The 25,839-nt window shown below is 42.1% G+C and overlaps 1 protein-coding gene across 1 annotated transcript; it reads right to left on the bottom strand.

Moving 5' to 3' along the window:
* Positions 1-60: 60 nt before the first annotated feature.
* On the bottom strand, positions 61-9,225 carry LOC149917727 (uncharacterized). Its single transcript, XM_090140410.1, has 4 exons — positions 9,066-9,225; positions 2,778-2,923; positions 2,123-2,169; positions 61-154 (listed from the first exon to the last, which is right to left on the bottom strand). The coding sequence occupies exons 1-4, from the start codon at positions 9,122-9,124 to the stop codon at positions 104-106; spliced, it is 303 nt and encodes a 100-aa protein (XP_089996536.1). The 5' UTR covers positions 9,125-9,225; the 3' UTR covers positions 61-103.
* Between the last annotated feature and the right edge of the window lie 16,614 nt (positions 9,226-25,839).

Genomic DNA, 25,839 nt, shown 5'->3' on the forward strand with positions numbered 1-25,839 from the left:
GGTGCGCAACAGGTCCTGCAACTGCGCGTACCGCGGCGTGCTGCGCCGTTGGAGCGGCGGGTCCCGCGACGCCGTGCGATGGAGGGAGGTCCTGCAGTGGCGGTCATCCAGTGCTGTGCATTGGAGGTCCTACGAGAGGTCCGGCAGGGGGGCCCTAAAAAGGCGTGTGCAACGTTGCGCAATAGAGTCCGCCAAAGGGGTCTGTGATGCTGTGCACCGGTGGCCCTGCAAAGGGGTCCACAGTGCTATGCAACTCTGTGCAGTTTTGTAATGGACTTGCAATGGGATTGGCAAGGGAGTGCACCACTGTGCACTGTGGGCCTGGAATGGGATTGCATAGCGGTCTCAAACATTTTGCAACGAATTTGCAGCGGGGTATTGCAGTAAGGGTCTGCAATGCCCGCAGGAGCTGACCATGCTTTGGGCCCTTGTAGGAGCACAACTTCTACCAACCCACCCCAGGTGAGGCACAAAGTGCTGTTCAGCCAGGCCCCTGCCGGGCCCTGAAGCTTTAACCTATGCCCCAGGGTTTCCTGTATCTTCGGGGCCTGGCTGAGCTCTGCTGCTCAAAGTAGCAGGGCAGGAAGGCTTCATGCACATCCCAGCCTCAGACTCTCCAGACAGAGTGGCCACCGGTCACAACCCCTCCCCCAGCTGGCCTCGGTGCCAGGTGCTATGCTGAACCTTCTGCACCACTCCAGCTGTGAGCCTAACTGCTATGAGGCTGTCAATACACTTCCCACATCAGCACCAGCCATGCCCCAGAAATGCTCCTGAGCATTATTACAAGGCACGTCCCCTCCTGATAACAATCTGATAACCTTATGGAAATAATCACTGTGCTGGCACAGCTGTCGTGCCTGGGAAAACTTGTATTTGCATAAGCAAAAGGGATAACTGGACACCTCCGTGCCTGTTTGTCAAATAAATTGCCTATTTTGATGTGCAAACATACATTTCTATCATTTCTATCCACGTTGGAAAGTTTGCCCAGCAGGACAACCACTCATAGAGATGGCAGGAAAACCACACGACAGCCACAGCAGCACCATGTGCGGGTGCCATTGGGCAGCAATAACACACTCACACCACAGGTGGCCTCACAGCGTGCCCTGGCAGGGGCTGGCAGAGCTCACAGCACATACTCTGCCTGCTACTTGTGTATGATATCATAAAAAGATGCCCAGTGTGTCTGCAAACAGCACAGACGTGCCTGCTCTGTGCCCCACCAGCAGCAGTCCCAGAGGGCAGCCATGCTGGTAACAGTCACCATGTTAGCCCATGACTGATCAAAGACAGACTCTTGAAAATGGGCCACTCGTATTGCAGCTCACATAGAAGCTGCAATTCTTGTTTTTACTTATGTGTACCAGGAACAACACGTATTATGGGCTGTGCAGGAAGTTGCAGAGTTCCCACTGATCGCGCTAATGCTACCCTATGGAAATCTCCTTAAACCCAGCCCTATAGAAACGGTGCACAGCAAGGAATAATATCAAGCAAAGCCAAAGTTTGAGCAGGTGTTGGTCAAAGAACTGGGAGAACAGAAGAAAGAACTTGGTTAGGCTGTTTTTTTCCACCTGCCATTCCATGGTGGCTGAAAAATTTCTTTTGAAAAGCCAACTATGAGGAACCCCCTCATGTACACAAAGAAATGGTTTTTGCTCTTTCCCTCCTTCTTTCCAAACAGCTCTAATGCTATTGTCTAGTAAGTGTCTAAGTGCCCCCACAACTTGTAGTTCAATCACCGTGCAGAAGTCTGTAGGAAAGCCACAGTCTTCTGAGTGTACCCAAACTATACCAACTCTGTTCCAAAGCCAGAGCAGACAAACAAGACAAAACATTGCTCCTCCTGAAAAACCACAGACTTCTTAATGCATGTCAGCAGACTCAAACTAGAGATAAAACTCAGTCCACTACGTTTACTGCGTGCACAGAAATGTGGAAGCGCTTTACACGAACAGGATATTTTTTCCAAGAGGCCTGTAGCCAAAGTGCCAGGAGTATTGCCTCCAACTTTTATGCCTGTGCAGAACCCACCACCTACCACAGCTCTGTGCACAGCAGGAGAGAACGGCAGTTTTGGGGGATAATGGACAAATGGAGTTTGAAAACATCTTACCTTTAGCAGCTCTTGCAACGGGTGAGCATTTGTTTGATTATGCCCTCCTAGTGGAAAATAAAAACAGTTTGTTTCTTCACCCATGGTTGTGGATAAACATGAACACAACTTAGCCCAGTTGTAGCTTTTTGTCCGTATCTGCAGACCAGCAGCTCTGTAGCTCTTTTGCCATTCAGACCTCTTTCAAGAGGAATAATTACGTTTGCCTGCTGCCTGCACATTTTGTTGTTAGCTGTGAGCAGCTGGGACAGCTCACAAAACTCTGATTAGTTCTGACTCAAACTCTGTACACAGGTGTTCTCATAGGCAGCGAGGTGCTCAGGGAAGACTGAAGGTCACCCATTCACACAATGTAAAAGTTCATCTGCAATTCACAGCTCCCATGTGAAGTCCTTGCCCTGACAGGTAACTGTACCATTAAACTGCAAAACCTGAGGCCAAGAAGGACAGCAAAGCAATGTGAGGACTAAATCATGGCACGGTCTGAGTGTAAGCCTGGAGACCTCCAGAAATAAACAACAGCTTCTGAAAACTGAGGCAGGGAAACTCTGACAAGTATCAATCTTTCTTCCAAGAGGCTCATGTATCCTGTGGACTGTCATTTCACGTCGTATCATACCATACCAGAACAACAGTGGCTTTGAAACATACATACCTGGAATCCCAGTGCATTTCCAGCAGCAGAAAGTCACGTACTGCAGAGACAGAGATCTGCGTGCTCTGACAGAAGATGAGCGAGGAGGGACGGGTCGGTGTCCTGCAGCCTCTGCCTTCGTGCCAGCAAGGGCTCCTTCAGAGGCTCTGTGGATGAAAGAAGAACGGATAGTGGAGGCACATTCACGTGCAGAGAGCTCACTCTGATGAAGCTGCCTGCCTCTGTGTGTTGATGAATGGCTTCTTCAGGCACACAGGTGCGCTGAGAATTACAAAAGCTGAAGAAAACAAAGGGTTGTAGGGACATGCCTGGACAGGGACATTTCCTGGGGACAAATGCTTATCTTGGCTAGCAAAGAGAATTACAAGTGTGGAATACAGGAATGTAGATTAAGACAGAGAAAGAATGAGCTTCAAGAGGACATCAATACAAAGGCTTCAAGGAACGAGTGTGGGGAAAGAGAAGAAGCATGGAAAAGAGAAGGGAGAGGGGGAGAAGGAAGGCAGGAAGAATAAAAAGAAAGTGAAAATAAAAGGGATATTAATGGAGAAACCTGACAAAGGAAAGGAGTAAACAGGAAGGGCCTGGGAGGGGAGTAGGGGGAGTCTGTAGCGTAGGAGAAAAAAGTAGGAAACAGCAGCAGTAGGAGGAGATGGCAGCAAGGAAATGGGAGCGGTTTACAAACGGAAGGAGTAAGGTAAGGAATGGTAGAAAATGTATGAATAGACAATAAAGGTCTGCAATACCACCAAGGTTTGGATTTGTCAGTAAGATGTTTGAGTGCAAGTCCTGCTAAGAGCTGGGAGGAAACAAGTGTGAATATATTTAAAGATGAGATGGAGGCTAGATTGCACGTACCTTGCATGTGGGAACACCGCTATCTTCACTGAGACCAGTGATAGCAGGGGCAGCAGAGAACAACAGCAGAGCTTCCCTTCAGTCTTTGCCATTAGTTGTGCCAGGTACAGGGCACATAACTTACAAGTCCCATCCCAGCCACTCTGACAGATGTTTTTAAGTCTCCAAGAGATGAAATGGTACCCAGCGAACAGAATGGTTCACCTATTCCTCAAGTAGTTTGTTGGCAGGTGAAAACAAGATGAACTTCACAAAAATGAGATGCAGAGGCCATTTTGGACTTGTAACGAACGTCCAAATTTGACAGTGCTTGGATACAGTATTTTGGCTACAAGCGCTGAAATAATTATAGAACTTTGTACTTGGATTGCAGTTCAGGTTAGGAAAACTGCTAAGCTCAGGAAATACTTAAAAGCAGCACATAGATTTGGGTTAATCTATAGCATGTAAGGAATTAAATACCCAAATCACTGTGTTGTTGAACATGCCAAGAAAAATACTATGGGGAAGCTGTAATGTAATGGAACAGAGCTCTCCATACTATAAATCTAGCTGCTGGGCTTTGTATAGCACCAGACAGTGTAAAGAATGAAAACAAATAACAGTTTAATAATGAATTACAATAATTGTGTCAAGAGGAAGCCAGGACACGGACCATAGCCTCAGAGCCCAACTGAGTTAAAATAGTACAGAGAGTGGAAATATATAATTTCAGACCATTCTGGTTGCTTATTTCTAAAGCTAAACTGAGAGCTTTTTAAAATTACACGACCAGGGTCCAGGACTGTGTATTTCTCCTGTTGATGAAATCACTACCATCAAAATGGTGTGGCTCTTGTCCTGCTTTAGAACAAACAATGTAAGCACAGCAGCCTATTCCTTCTACTGATAGCAATAATTCTTTGCACCGCTGATTGAAACAAATTACCACAAAAACCACTTGGGTGGCTGGGCTTTTAAAAAATATTTTGTACTACAAATTTTGTACTGCTACAGTCATTTCTAGATGCAGGAAAAAAAAAAATCCTATTCAGATTCCCCCAGAATCACGTTTCTGTTATTTATCAAAATTACTTCTCAGCCTGCTTAATCTGTAGATGGCCTATTTGATTCCCCAGACTTCTGGTAGTATTTGGATGCTTAAAGATAGGTATAGGTACTATGGAGGACTAAAAACACCTAAGTGTCTAATTCTCCTTGATTTCAATATTTTTAGTTGTGTAAATGTTCTGGGAAATCTCAATACCTATCTAGACAACTCAAACAATACTTGTAATAGCAACAACAACAACAATATTGTAATAATAATAAAGGCACCTTAACATCCATCTACATACTTTTAGAGGTTTCCTTTGGATGATTCTCAAAATCTACACATAAAAGCACCATCTGCCCTGAGATCTGCCCCACAAGGCCATTCACAAGCACTCATCTGACCAGAATGACTCCACACATGATTTCTTCAGAGAGGCAGGAGCAGGATTTCCTTTTCTCCAAAATTAATTATTTCTAAGCAGGACTCCTCCAGTCAATGAGGACACACCAGCACAGTTCCTGGTGGTGTTCTGTCCCAGCACACCTCACAGCAGCCCTCCTGCCTCTCGCAGTGCATGCCTTTGACCCCTGTGATGTGGCTGCTTCCAAGTTAGTCCATGGTCACCTTGCCATCACCACAAAAAGTCCCACAGCTCCAGCCCCCATAGCCACGGCCTGCGCATTTTTTTGTACAGGAAGAAGCATGTTGTGTGATGGTAAAGATAGTAACCAACCTGACAGCCAAATTTCAAAGAGCAGCAGCAAAGACAGCAGTCATTAACAGCACCCTAAAACAAGAACTGGAAGAAATTTCACTACGTAAAATCCCAGGTGGCTTCAACAGCTCTTTCTGCAATAAGACAAATTCCACTTCCACAATCAACTTTGCTGAGACTGCAAAAGGCATGTAGTGCATCAGTGCAGCACCTGGAGCCATCTATTTATAACTAAGTCTGGGTGTGAGCGGGTGCTCAGGTGACAGAGAGCCGCTGGCGAAGGTGAGCGGTGCTTCCCATCAACCCCTCAGCCCCAGGGAAGGAGCGCAAAGGCTGTTTGTCTGTCACACCAGGGCAGCATGCCTCAGCTCGTGTGATCCTGGGAAAGCCACGTGCTAAGGGCACGTTTTGGGAAAAGCTACCAAAACCATTGAACCAAGACTCACAGCGTCTGAGGTGAAAAAAACCTGCCAGACAGAGAATTTAATGCTCCTTATCCATGCAGAATCCAAAGTATCATTGGAAGTCCTGACAGATATAAAACCAAATCTGAACTGAAATGAGAGGGCTACCCAGTATATGACCAAGGAAAGCAGGCCAGGTGGCACACCTAAGGCCCAGTTAGAACACAGTTACCTTTGTTTTATACTTAGTTGTCTGTTTCTCCATAATGCAGGTAGAATCACACACGGTAAACAAAACTGGGAGAAAACTAGAGTGGGGAAGTCTGAGCTCAAGAGAGGCACTAAGGGTGGTGCTGCCAAAAGTCACACTCTCTTCTATGTCATCTACCTGCAAAAGGTACCCATTGCCTCATTGTTTTGCACATGCACTCATCAATGCATATTATTCTAGTGTAACACAGAACCTTGTTCCAGGCACCTGCAAAGTTCAGGCACTATTCAGGACAGAAGTGGGAAGCTGAGAGAGCTCTGTACTGTTCCAGACAGGATGAAAACCTGGCAGGATTCGGCCTTCCTACTTTTGGCAGGGAGAGGGAGCATTGAGAGGGGAGGTAGAGGAAAGGGACTCCTGAAGAATATATTGGTCTTTCCTGTTAAACTCGACTATTTGGGTGTTCAAATGAGTATAACAGGAAATCTAAAGAGAGGCAATGCATTCCTTGTTGCAACTGATGCTTGAAGGCCAGGCCTACGTGGCTTTTCGGTAGGAATTTTATGAAGAGTAATTTGTAGTTGGTTAGGTAATGAAAGAAGTAAAAATTACCTAAAACTGCTGGGAAATCATAAATGGTGTATGGGTACATAGTTAGATGAGAGCTACTGAACTGAGTTTCTGGAATTGTCATTACCCAATTTGTAACAGTAAATATCACCATGTAAATCCCAACCTTTCTTCATCCTTCCCAGGGGGAACCACAAATACTTCTTATCTGGCCCATGTTTAGGAAGACAGTCTTAGAAAACAGAAGAAGGAAAAGTCATCTGACAGTGTAGGAGCTACAGAGGCTAGCTGGTGTTCTAGTCTGATCAGAATTGCAACTCCATTGGTAATTTCAGTATAGAACAATATTTCCTCTTGCTGCTTTTTCTCTGCCATGTTTTGGTAATGACAAACAGTAATTGAGCTCACAGTGTTAGCTCCTCGATATCAAAACAACTCTTTAAAGTTTAACACTTTAATATTCAGAATTTTGCAGCTCTGCAAGGCCCAGTGGATGGCCTGGCTGCTGTGAATCTTAATTCAGATTGCAAATGCTCTTTTTGTTCTGGCTTTTCTGCTTCTACACTCATAACACGTTACGACCCACAGACAGACAGTCAGCAAGCATTACTTCCAGTGCTGGAAGTGGTCTGTGGAAATGGGGGACCACCTCAAACAGGTATCCCTCAGGATTAGAAACACCTCCCAAAGGTGAGGGAAGAAAATGCACTAGCAAAAGGAACACAGTGATGATCACAAGACAGCCCAGTAAGCACTCTACCTGTGGCTGTGTGCCACACACTGCAGGGGCAAAGCCCTCTGCCCATGCTAGGCATCACTGCCAAACAGAGCTCCTATACAGCTCTTCAGATGGTCACTAAGTAGCTGGGGATAAATGCATCAAACAGTGAGATGCTGTAATGGGCAAACGCTTATACACAGAGAATCTAACCTCATTTCACATGTGACTTCATCTTAGGTGACTTCACAAATGCAATTACTCTGCCACCTGCACAGCTCTGTATGTTTTATGTGCTCCTTTTACCCTCTAAAGCCTGAAAAATTAGTTAATTTATTATTTTTCATGATCAGTCCCAGATGGATGACGTCTGTCAGCATTTACTGATTTACATAACATTTATCATGTTCAAAGCTCTTTATAAACACTAAGCAGTTGATCTTCACACCACCCCTGTGCCCCAAGCATTAGTACTTCCTTTTTACTGCCTGGAAATTGTTATGAAAAGTCAAAGCAATCCTCACAGTAGCTAAGGTAACACCAGAACTCAGTACCTTCTCCAGCACATCACACTTTCCTAATGCAAACACATCTACCACACCACCCTGCAACATGTACAGTTTGAGTCTGGTCCCCAACTGGCCCACATGTCAAATTCCAAAACACTCCAAAAACAAATTGGTACAACTTCTGTAAGCTTGTATCCCCCAGTGCCCATCAATACAATTAATGGCTTAAAAAAAAAAATCATCTCTTTAATTTATTCATTTAACATGAGGTATTCTATATTCCTTGTGAATGCAGAACTGAGCTTCACTTAAAAGCAGGCCACAGCTGAGCTTTGATTAATTTTTACTGTAAGCAATTAAATGGCTTATAAACTAGAGGTATTTCAGAACCAGCATCAATAACCACTGGAAAAAACTGAAATTCAGACTGGCTGCATTCTTAGCTGCAGTGAAGTATTCAGCAATGTCAAATTCCTTCCAAGCGTATACAAAGGGAAGTAGTTGATTTGTTAACAATAATGGCCTCACTATGGGCAATGGAGGGTTTGAATCACTTCTAGCTGCCAAAGGCAAGTAAGTAAGAAGAACTAGGTGGCAGTTAGACAAAATTAGAAGCCTGTAACCCCTTGCTTGGGCAGTTTTTTTTTCATTCAATCTTGTCTGTCTTAGAAAAGAGCTGTGGTACATGGCTAAACTCTACTGGTACATTACCACCTTCCAGCCTCTCAGCACACAAAAGCTCTGTGAGCCTTCCTCTCATTTGGGTCATAACACTGATGCAAAAAATTACTTGAACAAGACCACAAGAACTTATCTTTACCTTTCTCCTTTTTAAAAACACTTCTCCCATGGTGGTTAACTGGCCTTAGTCCTAACACTCCCTAGAATAAATCCCTGCAACATTCGGTGCAGCAATTTGTAACTTACACTTTTACCTTCACGCTCAGCGCAAGGGACAACACGTAGGAAAAGGCAGGTACATGAGAATAAGATACAGCACTGGTAAATTAGAGGAACTGAAACAAGCTAAAAGTGAAATCTTTAGGAAAGCAATTAGAGATCTGCCACATTAACACGAAGACACCTTGTTTGGCTTAGCAGGAGGTATTCCCCTCTTGCAATTTAGACCCTGGTTGCCTCTGCTGTGGGTATGTCTGCTGATGCTATTCAAAATTGCAGCAGGCCTTCCTGCTTTACAGCAAATATAGAAAGGAGGCATTGCTGCTAACTGCCTTTCCCCAGTAGCCAAGTATATAAGCTTTTGTACCTCCTATCAAGGCTGAAGAAATCCGTCCTCTGAAATAAATGCATTCCTCCCAGCCCCATGGAGAAAGCAGTAGCTAGCAGAAGTGGGTTCTCCCTCCTTGCAGAAGAAAACAGCGAGTCAGTTCCAGCTTTTCTGAGCAAACCATTGGTGGATACAGCTGCCAGAACTGGGAACTGAAATGGCACGCAGCCTGCCCTTCCCGCGGGACCAGGAGGAGCATGATCACCAGCACAACTTCTCAAACAGAGGAGGGAGATTCATCAATTTTGTGGTTGCAGTGTGTCCCAGGCAAAATTTCATTATCGGTTTCATCTGGATTATAATTAACCATTAAGGCTTCTCTACCTTACACTTCCTGGTTATTTCCACTCTGTTTTGCAATAAGAGAAAGCAAGGTTGAAAATGGGCTGGAGGGAACTGGAAATACCCAAAGCCAGTAGATAGGACCACCTGCTCAGGAGAGAAACAGACTTGTATATTGCGTATTGCTAGGCTAGGCACGTTCCTTCTGACCGTGCATTATAGCCAAACGACAGGGAATATAAGCTCGTGTGGCATCAAGTTTTTTCATTAACATACAAATATTAACACCCTATGTGTGTAAGGCACTGTCTGTACCTTTTGGGTCCGCATTCTCCAGGCAACTGTTGACTAACTTGCAGGTGTCTCAGGAATTCATGCCAGTGGAAGAGAACATATACAAAATGTTACTTTAAGGCATGGGTTTGTTCAGTTACCCATGTTTGAAGGGAGCAAGAGAACACGAATCAGGCATCTAGGCTGCAGTAGTGAGAAGGGTGTTTTACTTTTGCCTATATAGCTTTTGATCTCCAAAACCATAAAAGAAGCCATTATAACCTGGCAAAGGAACCACTGGATGGCAAGCGTTGTGCCTCAACGATACCACCATTAACAACTGATATCTGAAGTTATTGGTGAGGAGAGTTAAACTATTAACGGCTAATTTAGGTCTCTTTCTTCACTGCATGACTCAAACCAGTTTTGCAATCTGTTACAGGTTAACCAGGCAGGGTTAGGCAGGGCGGGGCCTGGAGCACATTGCAAAACTGGTTTCTTCAACTTGCCGAGTGAGGAAACATCCTTAAAAATACCTATTCCGAAAGAAGGCTAGATGCCTTCCTATCAATTTTTTTTTTTTTGGCACATCACAGAACAAAACAGATTTTTTTAAGCCCCTCGACTTTTGTCACTTCACTGAGACGCCGTGTGCAGGTGACACACACCCAGTATTGTGCCACAGCTGAGCAGCCATCAGTATTGTGCCATCAGTTTAGCCCGGGGCTACGCTCAGAGGCACGCCCTCACCTGCAGCCTCTCTCCTCAGCAAGTTTGTGCCAAGTGCTGCTGGTTAATAGATCACAGATCAGAGCAACCAGCTGCTTCCAGCATATGGGCTGATGGAGGAAGGGAGGCCTCAAGGTTGCTCTGTGAATGTGTGAGATGCAGGCCTGGAGGTCAACGGGTGATTTCAAATAAGAAGCAGAAAATGTCTGTACTGGGTTCATTAAAAGAGAAAGGGAATGCAGTCTGCTCTCTCCAGCAGAGTTTTGTTCCTTCTGAGAGAGTAGGATAAAATGCAGATGATGAGGTGGGCCTCATACAGCTTCACCTGGCCTGTCCCACATGAGGCAGGAACGTAGGTATATTTGAAAGCCCTCCTTAAAGGTTAAGCTGAGGATGATGGAGTACAGAAAGCATTGGAACAAACTATTAAATGCTATTAAAAGCCTATTGTGTATGTGCTAAAATGTGACTGATGGTTTCAGAATCTCTTGCGCTCTCTTGTCATCAATGCACAATTCTTTTTGATTGCTTCCAGACAATTCAGATTTTGGCACTGTGAAAAAAATATGAGAGAGGGAGGAAATATATGATCTACTTTTCTTTATGCAGTCTTTATCATGTCATTGTCCTTGGGAATTTTCCCAGATCTACAGTGACAGAAAGATCATCAGAAACTGAGAGCCACACTTCATATTGTTCTGGCAATACAAAAAGGTCTTTAAGTTAAACCTAATTTGAGTCCCACTTTAGCAATCCTTTATGTTGTCATAGCAGTGTAAATTTGTCCTTACATACACGTAATGCAGCTGCATTCTGAATCTCTGCACTGTTATGTGGCACTGGTGGAATGGTGAGACACCAAAGCAGACTAAAGGGAGACAGAGAAGCTTCCTGCATAGGAAGGTTTTGAGAAGTTGGGACCAGCATACGCCAGGGTGGTCTGGGAGGATTTGATTCTGCCCCAGTGCAGGGTTAGACTGAGAGATCTTATGAAATCCTTCGTACTTCTGCAGTTAAAAGGGGCTGTGTTTCCTAAAGAGACAATTTATTTGTGTCAGTTCATGTAGTCCGGTATTACCCTCAGAGCACTGTTCTATACTTTTGCAAAGGTTATCAGTTTACCTACTGTTGTAGTGAAAATTTAATTCTGCATTCCTGAAGTTGGCCCGTTTTCCAACAACAAATTGAAGGAAAGCAAACAGAAGTAAATTATCTGTGATACCTTTTAAGTTTGCATCTTTTACATTTGCTACAGCATGAAAATATATTCCCACTTTGCTCTCCTAAGCTGAGTTGTGAACTACGATTCACCTTTCATCTTTAAATTCTCCCAAACTGTTTCATGTCCTGGTTCCTTAGAAAGAAAGCTGTTTTGTTTGTTTGTTTTTGTTTTCCCCTCAAAGACATCAATTTTAAAATGAAGCTGCTGCCTTTGTTTCTGAGCACAGTAGACCGTATTTGTTTTACAGCAACAACTGTTGGGAAGGGACTTTCATGACTCCTCTGCTGAATCTCCAATTTAACAGCTACAGCATCTAAAACCAAAAGCAAAGTTCACGTCAAGTGTTCATCCACAGCCCTCCTGTCCCTTTTCCATGAAAGTGGACTGTTTTGAACCTGAGCTTTTTATGTCATGATGTTGAGAAGAGGCACTGGAACACTTGCGCTGGTGGTACTCAAACAAGCTGCTCTCCCCTGCAAGCTCGGTTACCTCTACAGGCCACTGTAGTCCCGCTCCCAGTTTTCATTGATGAAAAAAAAAGACTTTTCATTTCGTGTGTGCATTAATGTCAGCTTTTTGCAGTGTCACATCTGTGACAGAGACAACAGCCCTGAAGGAGCTGGACTAGAGCTAGCATTTCCCTTTGGTAGAGTCAGTGAAGCAGCCGTCGGTCAGAGCTGCGGTCTGGGTGAGTAGTATAATGAGGGCTGTAGTCCATAATTTTGCACTGTGTATTTCCTCCCTATGGAGCTGCATGGCTGGTTTATTGAAATCACACACAAAGAGGTCTTAGTACACTTCTTAGCAGATTCTATCAGGAAAAAACTCAGCCTAGTTGTGAAATATGCTAGTGGGACCTGCCGAAACCCAGGCTGTACTCCGAGCTTCTGTGACCATTTGGAGGACTGACTTGAAAAAGTCTTTTAACCCTTTTGTGTTTCAATTCATTTCACCTGTAGAAGTGAGAGGCACACCCTCCATGGTTATGCTTTGTGCTGGTGTGTGCTGAGCACATTCTGGGAGCAAGGCTGGGAAGGCCTGTCCTGCTGCTGACCTCCAACACCTGCTCCTGAGGAGCTTCAGCTCCTGTGGCAGCCAACGCAGGACCTTTCCCAGCACTCTATTCACTAAACAAACATGTCTTTTTATTATGATGTTGTTATTGCAGTTTTTTTGACAGAAACTCCATAAAACTTGATGTAAAAAATAATAAAAGCATTTAATGTTACAAAAATGTTGATACTAAGCATCAAGTTGGCATGACTAACATCGTAACATCACACGCAGCAAATCTAGCAATGCTCCTGCCCTTCACCAAGAGGTCTAGGGCACTCCTTGGGTCCCTACATCCTTTCTCCACATTCCTTAGCAGGACCTTTTGCTGCTGCTGAAACTACTTCACGAGCCTTAAACATGGCTTTGGGCTGTGCTGCTCAACCCCAGTGCAGAAGTTGCATTTGGTGCAGCAAAGGACTCTTTACTTCCTGCCACTACTTCATGCTCTGGATCATAAGAAAACACAGCTGTGCCCACCCTCTGTCCTTGTAACTGCTGCATCTCTTTGTTTGACACGAGCCATTCTGTAAGCTGAACTCCTCATTTTTAAAATGCTGCTCTGCAGGCTGGTCATTCGAGTTTGTCCCTGCAGTTTCTCCCTACCTTGGGTTGATCTTTGTAATACTTTAATCATTTTTCAAAAGTTAGCATTTTCGTGGGGGAAATGCAGATTTGCATTTGAGATACTTCTAAATAAATATTTAAGAAAAATATAAATGTTAGCAAAGTTTAGTTTATCTTAGTTTTTATGACTCCACTGAATGTCAGAACAGCTGTATTGACTGCATAAAATATATTTTCTAGAGTTAGAAATATATAGCCATCTGTTCAGCTCATAACATGTGTTAATAGGTATCTCAAATTTCAATTCAAGAAATAACAATCTTAATAAATAACGTAACAGCAGGAAACCTGGGTTAACTAACAGAGACCTGGCCGTAATGGTGCTACATCTGTGTGAGTTACTCATTACAGAAATATTCAGGTACAAAGTTCTTGGTTTAAGTGGGACCTTTAGCTAAGAAGTATTCATCACAAACTTCCAGGAAATGCAGTTTTCTATGACAAAGACATTCCCAAAGATTTCCACCTGACATTGACAACTGGAGATATTTTACAGAAATGAGAGATCTTTACTAACCATGTGCACATTCAAACCTCATATATTTGTCCTATGGACGTGATGTGCCAGAGATGATCCTTGCAGATAACTTCAGACCAGCCTGGATTTGAAGTTCAAGCCACTAACTCTAGAGAAGGAAAACCATCCATGCAAAATGCCTCAGTTAAGATCACCATTAAATTACTCTCCAGTTGTACAGCCCTTGTAGGACAGTATCCTATTTTAGTGGTCTCACTGCAGGTAATGGTCAGCTCTGAATTTAATCTGAAAGGTGAGCTACTACTGGACAAATTTAAAAAAAAAAACAAATAAAAAAAAATTTTTTTACATTTCCATTTCCTTTCTGCTCCAAAAGGTTCTTCTATTCATTTTTTTCTTTTTTTTTTCCTGCACAGTAATTAAGAGTGTAAAGGCCTGTAACTCCAGGTCTTTGGTTGCCAAGATGAAAATGTCACTCTCAAACAGATGGTACAGATGATGCAGAAGGTTACAGACTTGGAAATTTATTTAAGCAATCCAAAACAAAGTCAAGAGATTGACTGAAATATTACCTTTGATTATTCAAAAGAGAGATGAAGAAACAAGATCAAAAAAAAAAAAAAAAAAAAAGAGAAAAATAAAAAAGAAAACCTGTTTTTCCTTTGATTATCTATAGAAAATGCATTCGCAAGAACTAGAGGGAAATGTAATCTACTAAAAGAAATGGTCAGATGCTTGGAACTGTACAGATGAGGATCTTATCTGAGTGTGGGAAACCATGAAGACATAGCATTGCCATAATTAATGGTCTTTGTGTCATTTTCCAGTGCAAGGACACATTCCACTCCACCACCAACAAACTGGATGCTGGAAGGAGCTAAGTCAGCCCCAGCTGAACCCCTGCTTTGACTCTGAATTTTAAGACTAGGAAGCACAGACACCACTTGACAACTTTTTTCCCCATCTCCAGCTATCTTCCAGTTACAGGGACAGATGTTACACTAGAGAAACTATAAGACAAGTTTACACCTCTCTCTCTTTATATGTATGTATAGGATGCTATATAAACAGTGGAGAATTTAAAAGAATATGACTTTGTGATTTCATCAAGTACCTTCACAGGTACTAATTAGTGGGTAATGGAGAATCATCCAATTTATGAACGAGCTGTCAATTGCTATGCCAAGCAACTGGCATCAGAAATTGTAGTCATAAATGTTTTGGGTAAGAGCACACTCCATAGGACCCTCTCACAGGCTGTGCAGTCTCTGTCACAGGAACAATTCAGTGCTTACTTTGTTGTGCTAGATACAGAAGGGCCTGGAAGATGGATGACCTCTATTCACTTCTGTGACATAAAGTTCCACCCGATCTTTGCTATTCATTAATCACTTCCCTCCCCCAAATTTTTGGCTGTGGGCAAAATGCAATTCAAACATGTTTTGAAACAGCAAAATCTTCCTGAACTGTGGAGAGTCTGGTAAGATGTTTGTGAATATAGACTGACCTATTGATACTAATCAGTACTTTCATTGGTCTCGCAGTCATGGAACCAAGAACTTCTAAACAACACACTGGAGTGCGTTGAATTTCTCGCATGGGCTTTTGCCACAGACAGGATATTTTACTTTGTCTCTGTACTTTGCAGGAATCTTTCAGCAGCTGTTTCTGTCCCAGCGCCCTTCCCTACAAGCAGGAAATCTGGGATTACGGAACACCACTCCCACTCTCTTGGTTCAGCTAGGCAGCTGCATAACACACCTCTGGCTCAGCCCCTGCTCGTGTGTCCATGCTGAAGTCACACCAGTAATCTGGAACCCACACCAAAGTGACATCCCCTGGCGTACACACTTTGCCTCTGTGTCTCTAAGCTTGTTTATACATGGTACAATCACATGATAAATTGCCAAACCACATATAAGAGACAAAATCTATCATTATGTAGTATTTTTCATGCATTCACCACCACTAGCACAACTCACAAACATCTAAGCATCTTTGAACAGTTGCACGCCAGAGTGTGCAAATCTGAAATACTTTCAGAAACGCACAGCCCCAAATACAGAAATACAGGAATTGTGCACAAAGGGCTTTCCCTGGATCAGCAGCAGGGTTTGATAACTCTTGTAGATAACAAGAGACGTGGAATCTGACTGGAAAGAACAGCCTTCAACCTTCGTTTTAAAACACAGTAAAGAAGCATTTTCATCCTCTGTTCTTTGCTCTCTCTCCTAGACTGCATTTTATATCTGCCCATTGTTAAGGATCACATTCAAGGAAAAAAAAAATAAATGTAACAAACACTGACCTTAAGGTTTCCTTTTTATTGGTAACATGTTTCCTACGTGCTATTATTCAAGGCTTCCAAAACAGGGTTAAAATATCATGAATATTACGAGCTGCTTTTATGAGAGCTGAAGTTATGTAAGGAGATTTATACAGGCCATTGCAACCTTCCTATTAACTCTAACTTTGCTCAGGGCTACTGTTTATGCTTTCAGAAAACACTGGAGATATCTGAGGTCTACGGCACCAGAAAAAAAAACAAAGAGAGACAAGCATCTGTCATGGTACATAGAAAATGAATCCTTCTGGCAACTCCTGCCCAGCCCCAGATTAATATGGATTTACAATTAACATCATCAGTGAATCAAGCAGCACGGTAATTGTTTTTGCAGCTATTCCAAAACTTTCTTCTGCAGACATAACCTAATTCTAACTTAGTGAGACAGAACAGCTTGACACATTTGTTATCTAAAGACCACTTCAGCCAAAGAACATAATGAAGAAGCATGGGAACTTGACTCAGGAGCAAAGGCTCTTCTTTAATACTTGTTCCAAAAATAAAAAAGCCTCTCCCCCTACATCCCTCATTATTTCTTATTCTTGAAGCTCTAATTTTGCCCCAAGGACTGCTTCAAAAATACATTCTCTTTGATAGGCTTGCTTAATACCACTCAGTCAAGTAGGATTAGAGCCTTCTGAAGGAAAGAACACATTTCTTATTCATTTTCATGATTAATTAGTAAAAATGACTTTTGGAACCCTCTGCTGTAGAAGCAACACTCACTTCTAGTTCACAGCAGGGATAAATAGTTGGCACACATTATTGCTGGATGCCCACATCCAGCAGGCAGCTGCAGACAGCCCTGCACACACCGGCCCACAGTCTTGTGGGGCAGGGAATAGGGCTGCAGCCCTCCTGCAGCACCTCAGGTCCTGCAGCTGTCAGGAGCAAACGTCCCTCTTGGTTCATTGCTACAATATGTAGGGCCTGCTACGAGGGAATAACCAAGCGTAACTATGTTCTGGAGTCATTACTCCAACCAGTCTTCAGAGAGAGAGAATTGAGTCAACGTTCTGCCTCAGCTCCTGGAAGTAAAATTAGAGGCAGATGAGCTAGAACAGAGCACTTCATGCCATGAAATGAATTTCATGTCCATCGTTCCCCATGCCAAGGCCAGGGAGAACAAGCCTTCCAAATATTCTGCTGAAAGCCTGTAAATTCCTTTTCTTGAGTTCACTGAATTTGTAGATACACACAAAGTAAGCAAACAGAATGTGCCTGAACCACAATAAACACCAAAGGCTTGCTTCCCTAGTTTGTTCAGTGGAGCTGAAGGAAAAAAACCAACCAAACAAGGACTCTGGCTATGTGTGGTACCATGCTTTCACTGTGTATTACACCATCAATACACTACAATATTGATTATACTACGATATTGATTACAGGTTACACCTGTAACCATTTTCCAGTAAGTCAAACACAAGGTAAAACCAAAAGAAAGGATCTAAATCTACAGCATTAATCAAAAACAGAATTGCTGTTGACATATACACAAAATAATGATTCAGATTTTTAAAATCCCTGATGCTGAGTTATATGTACAAGTTTGTTTGCTTTTTTAATATGCAAGACTTTTATTTGGAGTTCTTTGCACGGCTCCAAGAGTCCACTGCAATTTCTACAGTTGATTTGCTTGAGGGTTTTTATAGTCTGGTACCTAAAACTATTGTGGTATGATGTTAAAATAAAAATAAAATAAAATAAAATAAAATAAAATAAAATAAAATAAAATAAAATAATAATAAAAGCTGGCTTTGGAAAAGAATTGAAGATCAAAATGAAATTAACTTCCCAGAAAAGGCAGAAAGGAGTTTTCTGGTTCCTCAGCACCAGCTGAGCCCTGCTGGAAGGGCTGGACTGCAAACAGCCCCCTGATGTCTTGCCACAGTTAAGGAAACAGATCCTGCAAGAAGTGATAACCTTTTTGCTAATACAGAAAACTATTCTAGAACAAAAAACCTCACTCCTTGAGGCACTCAATTACTGAAGAAGGACAGATTTCTGCCTTTGCTTGTGTCCAGCCATTGGTAACACACTACGTGGTCTTTTCTGTGCAGAACCATCTGCACCAACTCCTCCATGGCAAAATGGGATGCCATTTTGCCAAAAATAAAAACATGTTTTTATTATTTTTCTTTTCTGAAGCAGCTTGGTTCTCAAAAATGTCCTCTGAGCTCAATAATATTATTAACACTGATTATGTCCGATAATATTTCAGGACTTTTGCAAAGACTCCCCAACTAGAATTAAGAAGTAAAACCGTTTTTTCCCCTCAAAAATGTAGAATATGATGTATTGCCATGGCTTCCAACTGCAAATGATTTTTCAACAGCTACACAGATTGATTTAATACAGCTGCAACTTTGAGGCTTCTTAAAAGCACAATGGGACCTTTGGGATTCTGCAAGCCTCTCTGGTGCTCCAAAAGACTGGCACTCTGCATCCAGATTTCTCTTGTAGGATTCCACACTGGGCATAATAATCCCACTGAGGGCCAATTCATAAGGTTTCAGGGGGAAGGGATCCAGTTCCAGGTTCTTCTACGAGCTGCACAAATCCAAGAGAGGTAGGCATGTGTGCACTGCACCACCTGTGCTAGTTCCAAGGTGAAACACCCCAATGCACCACTTTACCTTCCCTCAAAATATCAGAGCTAGTCTGAAGAAACAGTCATACAAAGCCTTTGCTTACATTCCCACTGTCTGCACCTCACTCCCAAAGCCACAAGTGGTCTTAACTGATGAATTTAACCAATCAAATGCTTCACAAAATATTTCACCCATAATGAAGTATTTGGTTTATTCATTGCTGCTCCCAGAAGCAGATCTAAGTAGAACACTAATATGGAGAAGTGGTACAAAATAAAATTATAGCAGTAACTAACTCTCTGTGCAGGTTTGGCTGTCACTCCTCCTGGGCTTACATGTCCATCAAAAACCTTCCAGCCTGAAGCACGTGATGAGCATAAGGTAAATATTCAATGCTTATATACATTTTTGATTACATCAAAGATTCTCTTTAAATCAAGATGTGTTCATACCTGTACAGTCTCTATCTAGCCTGAGAAGCAGGTCCTGTGGGGTCAGGTAAACCACTCAGAGCCATCGCATAGCAGAACAGTTTAATCTTCATCACAGCAAGTGGGCAGGCTGCAGGAAAAGGCAATGCTCCCATGCTCTATCCTGAGCTGCAGACAGGCCTCACATGGTCTCCTCAGATGGCAAGTCACCAGTAGCCTCATTCAGCTATCCCATCTGTCCCAAACCCCATTTCCTCAGATCCTCATGTACATTAAAAAGCAATCTCTTTCACTCCCTCTCTTTCCCACCTCACCCTTCTCCTCCAACATCATCTCCTTCAGCATGCAATGCCCACAAATGACTTTTGGGCAGCTTTTACAATGGAGTCCAATTTTGGATGCTGATTCACCACAGAAAGAACACTCCAATCCTCACACAGTAGTGTGCACTCTTTATTTTGTAACACAAAAGCCCTGAGCCAAATCCATCCCTAATGTAACACTGCTGAAGTCAATGAAATGATTCCACGGATCCGTTTGTCTCTTGCTTTTAATATCCAAAAGGTGCCTCATCCAGCATAAGAGTAGAAACTCAGCACACAGTTCAGAGTGCTAAGACAGCCCAGTGTTCACAGCGCTGTATTTGCTTTTGAACAGGCTTATTAACCATATCTGTGTTACTTCTAAATCTGGATATTGCAAAGAAAAGTCTGGGTATGCAAAGAAAATTAGTTTTACTACTTGAGACTTTGTCTGCTGAGCCAGTTGGGTTTCGGCACGTGATAACAGCACGACTATCCTCATTTAAAGAGATAGGCAAACCTCTAATAAAATGTTAGTTTTCAAAGATTTCCTCTAGTAAAATCCATGTAACTACCATGTACCATTGCCATCTAGTGGAAAGGTAAGTAAGAACACAGGTTTCCTTCAATTTAATCACTCAGACTTGCTATCCACGATGGTTATTAGTGATTATTTTAGATAAGTTGGAAAACCTCTAGAAAGCATACTGTAAAGTCCATACATCTCTCAATTTGCTGCTCTCAGAGGAACTGAGAGCTTCCCATCCAGTAAAAAGAAGTGTCAGGTTGCTGTTAGCAATCTGATTGATAGAATTTTACTTTGGAAACAGAAAGAAAAAAAAAAAAAACAACACCTTAGCTCGTCTCCTTATCTCTGATTAAATAAAACTATCACTAACTAAATAGAAATACAGCACGTTAGTGGATCACAGAGTCATAACAAAGTATTTCACTTGCCATGACAAGGGAGGTGGCAGCACAGCAGAAACCGAAGTAGTGCTACAGTAGTGCAGCTTCTCCTTGTCATGCCTAAAAGAATGAAATTAACATCGCTTTTTGCAATTAAAAGCATATGCAAGATTTGGGCGGGCTGGCAGATTAAGCATTAAATTGAGGAGCTTCTACACAAAAACTCTGGTCAGGCTAAAAGACTTATTTCTTGTAGCCATTTGTTTAATGAGCTTACATCTGCTGTAACATTCAAAGAAGTCAGTAGAGCTCAAGTGTTTGACAGCTGCTCTTTGGGAGAGAAAAAAAAAACCAACCAAAACCCCAATCCAAAACCAAGGAGGATGCACTTTGCTCCTCTTCCTCGCAGACTTTAGATAAGAATGAGAAATGTTACAGAGATCCCCTGGAAAGCCTCAAAGGCAAAATACACAGTGTCTAGTTTTACTAGATTCTTGATCATTTACAGTTCACCCTAAAACTCCCACACATTTGTTTCTTAATGTCCCTCATGCTCCGTTAAACCTCAGTGCAGCAATGTTCCCATAGGAATGTGGCCAGTTGCCAGACTCTCTCATGAACGTTTCATTAATCTTCTTGGCTCTCATACAAACTACAAAACATTATTTGTTAGCAATTTAACTGTTTTGCTCCCAAATGTGCCAGAAATTTGATCTTTGCTACAGTTTCATTCAAGAAAATGTGGATAATTATATAGTAAACGAAATGATGAAATGACTTTTTTTTGGGTTTTGTTTTTTTTTTAAATATCTATCAAGACTCAGTGCCAGAAAAGGTAAGCTGATTTTATCTTGTTTCTGGAATTAATTTGCATGCTATCCTAAATATTTAAATCATTCTCAAATGTTAAGATCTAACTCACATTGAGCAAAATACATCTGCAGACAGTTTTATTTTCATACAGTACACTATGATCTCTGAGTTCCTTACTTACCCAGACCACATAATCTAAGTACTTCAGAGGATAACATAACAGAAAATACAAAATATTTATATTTTCTGGAAGCCTGGCCTGACCCAGCTCCAGTGATGCTGAGAAAAGACTATCACTGCCAAAGCAATAAATACAGAGTCAGCACATGAAGCGTTGGAAGTGCACAACTTACTAAAGAGGAGGAAAACATTACAGAAAGGCAACTTCATCCTCTGCAGAGCGGGGAGGGCTTCATTCTAAACACACAGACACACGACTGTCATAAAAGGGGAAGCTTCAGTGTGGTACCAGAGCCTAAAGCTGCCCTCAGGTATGTATAGCACTAATAGTATAAAAGCAGATTTTATCACTCGATTTCACGTGGGCTTAGAAAAAACCCAACAGTATTATATGGAAAGACATGCACGTGCAACTCAGCTTCACGAGAGAAGTGCAACCTCTTCATTTGCTAACTTTGCAGCATGTGAGCCAACTCCATGCACTTGGTTTTTCGTTGCTTTTTTCTTTCTTTTTCTGCATATAATCCTTAAGTGCAGTTAATTCCTCAAATCCTGCTTTCACATTGCAAAAATGTGACAGTTTTCAACAATGTGCTTCCATGGCACTGGACACAAAGTGGTATGCGTCTGCAACTCAGGGCTGAAAGGAAGAGTACATAAAGACTACAGCAATTTAAAAGGGTGGGATCACAAAATTAAAAGGAGGGAAATGAACAATAGCACATTCAGATATCTTTCTGTTTTCTCTTCTGACTTCTCCAAGTTCGCAGAAGAAATGGAAGTGCTTGGGATGTATCCAAACTCAGGCACTTTTGAGGTCTTCCTAGCACCTTTCTGGCTTAATATTGTTCTGCAGTGTAATGGGCAGAGAAATGATCTCCATGTTGTGCAGTCACTAAATTGCAGTCTGTGTGAACAGGCAGATATTTGACCAGCTGAATGAAGCTGTAGCCACAGGCAGTTTGCTGGGTTAGAATTTGTAATTTTTTTTTCCCCACGGAATAATCTTTAGAGGAGAACAAAAAGGCCTTGTGGATTTATATTGTAGAATGGTGCATGTTCATTCAAGCCTGCCTTTGAAAATTACAGCAGCACAAAAGTGGATCGGTCTTAAAAGTGGGTCCACAAAACATGAGAGGTTGGTGATAGAAATAAGAAGCTCTGTCAGCTGTCATGTGTAGCAAGACAAAGAAATCATTCAAAGCTTTTGAGGCTGTTTGGAGAAAAGTATCAAGAATGATGTAGTGTTTAGGGTCGGTTGGGAAATAGGTATTTGGTGAGACAATGGCACGATCAGTTGCACAATTTGAATATTTCAGATGCTGGGTCAACCAACAGCATAACCAGGAGACAGAGCACCTAAAAGATGAGGTGGACAAATGATGGAGAGAGAAGGGAACCAGGAGTTTTGGGAGGGTCAAACTAAGGTATGAAAAACTTGGTGGAAAGGCTCAAATGAAACTGTAAGAATCAGTCAAGGAGGAAATATCCAATGGAGGGGGCAAGACACCTGGAACGTACCTGCTGTTTTTGAGCAGAGATGAGAGTGCTGATGGAGCTCGTCTAGTATTGAACTGGATGTATCCATCAGCAGTGTTGAAAGGGTTAAAACCAGTCCAGAGGCAAACATGTGTAATTTGTCATTCGGAATGAGCATTCCCAATTTAGCTTTCAACCAGTGGCAAATCCTAGTCGTAGCAGTGAGATGCCAAATATTAATTTAGGCAAAGCTACATCACTATACAGTCTTGGAAGCTGTATGATTAGAAGAAGTCAATGGAGTATAACTGACTTAATTTCTTATTTTCATTTCATAACTAAGAGCAACACAAGGGAATTCTGAATACAGAGTCTTGCTCAATCTACAACATAATTGGACTGGCTGACTGAACTAGCTGGTTGGCTACAATTGTATCCTGATTAAAAGGCTTTTTTTCCAAATGGCAAAGCTCTCCTCCCCGTAATTCCTGAGCCCCATTTGAGAATTACAGTGCAAAGAGAAAGAAAGTGCATGGTGTCAGACAGCCTCTGTTGTTCCCCCCAAGTTATAAATAAATTAGGATACTCACAGTGCTCTGTACCAGAGAAAGCCAAGATCAAGGCCAGGGGTCACAGTCCTCCCTGAAAAGAATTGCAGCATGCAATATAATCCTACATGCTCTAGCAATATGTAGTCTAAATAGAAATGAACAGGATAGCACTGGATTGCAGGTGGTGAAACTGTACCAGACCCTGGGAATTTTATGTTAATTAAGAAATGCTGATTAATAGAGAATGGTAAATTTTAATAAGCCAGCAATAAAAGAGAAATTGCATTTAAATAACAGGCGTGTCTTGATTCCCTGGAACAAATCTTGTTTTTTTTTTAATCAGGGGAATTCACCTAATGGAAAATTTTTCCTGACTTAAGCCAGTGTAACTTTTCTGTTGGTGTTACTGACTGTGGTTTAACTCCCTGTTTCTGAGGTCTGTCTGAGTAACTGGGCTGTTGGTAAAGAGGACTAAAAAGCAGCAGAAGTTACAGTCTCAATACCAAAACTACTGGGTGAGGTTGCGTCATACTAAAGGACAGAACAGATGATTGCACTTCTTGGTCTTAAGTTTTAAGGTACATGGAAAAGACCCAACAACACAAGATGGTTGAGCTTGTTTCCTGTGCTCAGACAGATAAATATGGCTCTGCTAGGAAAGGGAATACTACAGGAGCTGGGACTGTGCTGCCCCAGCAAGATCATTCTCTTCCTCACATCAAGGTACAAGTGCACTGAGTTTCTTCCTCCTTCCACACATATTCTCCTTAACCACAAAGTGATGGAGACCCTGAATCTTTTCTTTATTGAGTGCACAGAGCAACTGGGATGCAGGTTTTCTTATAAATATCTCCCCCAAAGGAGGCAGGCCTAACTGAGAAAAACTTGCCGCATCATTATCTTATACTAACATTGCACTCTGCACCCTCGTGTATCATGCAGCACTTAGCAGATTACATAAAGGAGCTCTGTTCAATGAGGGAACATGGCAATCATAAAGCAAAAATCCAGACAGCTTTGGTAATCCAAGCTCAAAAATTACAGGCATAGAAAAATCGACCATGACTATGAAGAATTAAAAGCGAGGTCTTGTTATCAGCAATGGAATTCCAGAAAAACTTTCAGCTGAGAAACTTAAATGCTTCTGAAAAGCAATGTAATTGTTCAAAACATTTACAGGTAAGATTTGCTTACTACCAACTTGATAACTTCCCATAGTGACTGGAAGTACATACTGTAGCAAATGCACTGTCAGACTGTTTTTCTTGCATGGGAGGACAATACGTCTCCAAGACAGAAAAATCTCTGAATCTGGATATAGAGCTCTGGCTAAATGAAGTTGACTCTGATACATGCCTCAAATTTCTTTGCTTTGATGCAAGCCCTAATGTCACCACTTAGTCAATGAGAAGACCAGTTAGGGATTCATCAAGACTAACTGTGGCAGGCAGAGCTAAAGGCATATCTTGATTAAGTGCTCTAAGAAACTGGAATTAAACTGTGGGACTGCAGAGGCTGAGAAGTAGCGGTCTGCATGCAAGTTTTCATTTCAAAGCACCTTGAACTATGGCCCTTTAAAAGTCTGACCTTTTCCTTCCAGCTCTTCTCTTCGTGCTACAAGTAAAGCCGTGGAACCTGCCAAAGTAGAAAACTAACTTATTAGTCACAGGACAGTTGGTAGCACATGGAGTATACTTCTGATTAATTTATCAGTCTAGGTTATTTTATGGCCAGCTGGCCCACCCTCATTGTGTTACATGAGCATGTTAAAACTATGAAGCGTTCGCACAAAGATACATTTCTCTTCCTTCCTGTCACCCTCTGAGCTGATTTCTTTAGAGATGGATAGCGGTGCTGTGGGAAGGCTCCAAGTATCGCAGCGCCTGCTTCTTGTTTGCATTAAGAGTCCCTACGGCGACACGAAGGAAGTTTACTTCTAGGTGAGACTCAGTCCTTCATTGAGGGTCAGAGAGGCACGGGCAGTTACTGGGGTGGTGGCTTTTTGGTTGTTTTCTTTTTAAAAACAATTCCTTTACAGTTGCATAAATACAGTTTGTGCTGCTTCTGTTTTGACAGGCCGCATGCAGAGGTGGCTCAGATTACTCTCTGCAATCTACATTTGAGGAGTTCATTTACACTTGGTGTTGCTCTGTTAAGAGAAAGTGTGGTGACTCAACTGGAAGTACTGGGAGGGATGCTGACCGATTCAATCTTCGCATATAAGAAATAATAGAAGTTTCTAAATAGCAAAACTATGAAAATCACAAAGGGAAAGGCCATCTACTACTGCACTCTTTTGGGCTCCTCTATTGAAAATGTAACAATAAACACATTTTCCAGTAAGCTGATTCAAGACTAATCTCTCAATGTGCTTGAATTTTGTGTTTCTTCCTTTTTTTGTTCTCTTGTAGTTCACAAATCAAGCAAATAAACTAGATTAGTTAGAATACTTTAACAGCCTGTCAAATAAAGCAGTTCTGTTGCTTATT

This window comes from Phasianus colchicus, chromosome 5, assembly GCF_987193195.1.
Source record: "Phasianus colchicus chromosome 5, bPhaCol1.hap1.1, whole genome shotgun sequence".
Lineage (NCBI taxonomy): Eukaryota > Metazoa > Chordata > Aves > Galliformes > Phasianidae > Phasianus > Phasianus colchicus.

Coding starts and splice junctions, on each gene's coding strand:
- LOC149917727 (XM_090140410.1), bottom strand. CDS start 9,124: ATGGGGCTGGGAGGAATGCATTTATTTCAGAGGACGGATTTCTTCAGC. Junction 2,170..2,777: donor GAAATGCACTGGGATTCCAG/GTATGTATGTTT, acceptor ATTTTCCACTAG/GAGGGCATAATCAAACAAAT. Junction 155..2,122: donor CGTTGCAAGAGCTGCTAAAG/GTAAGATGTTTT, acceptor ACGCCTTTTTAG/GGCCCCCCTGCCGGACCTCT.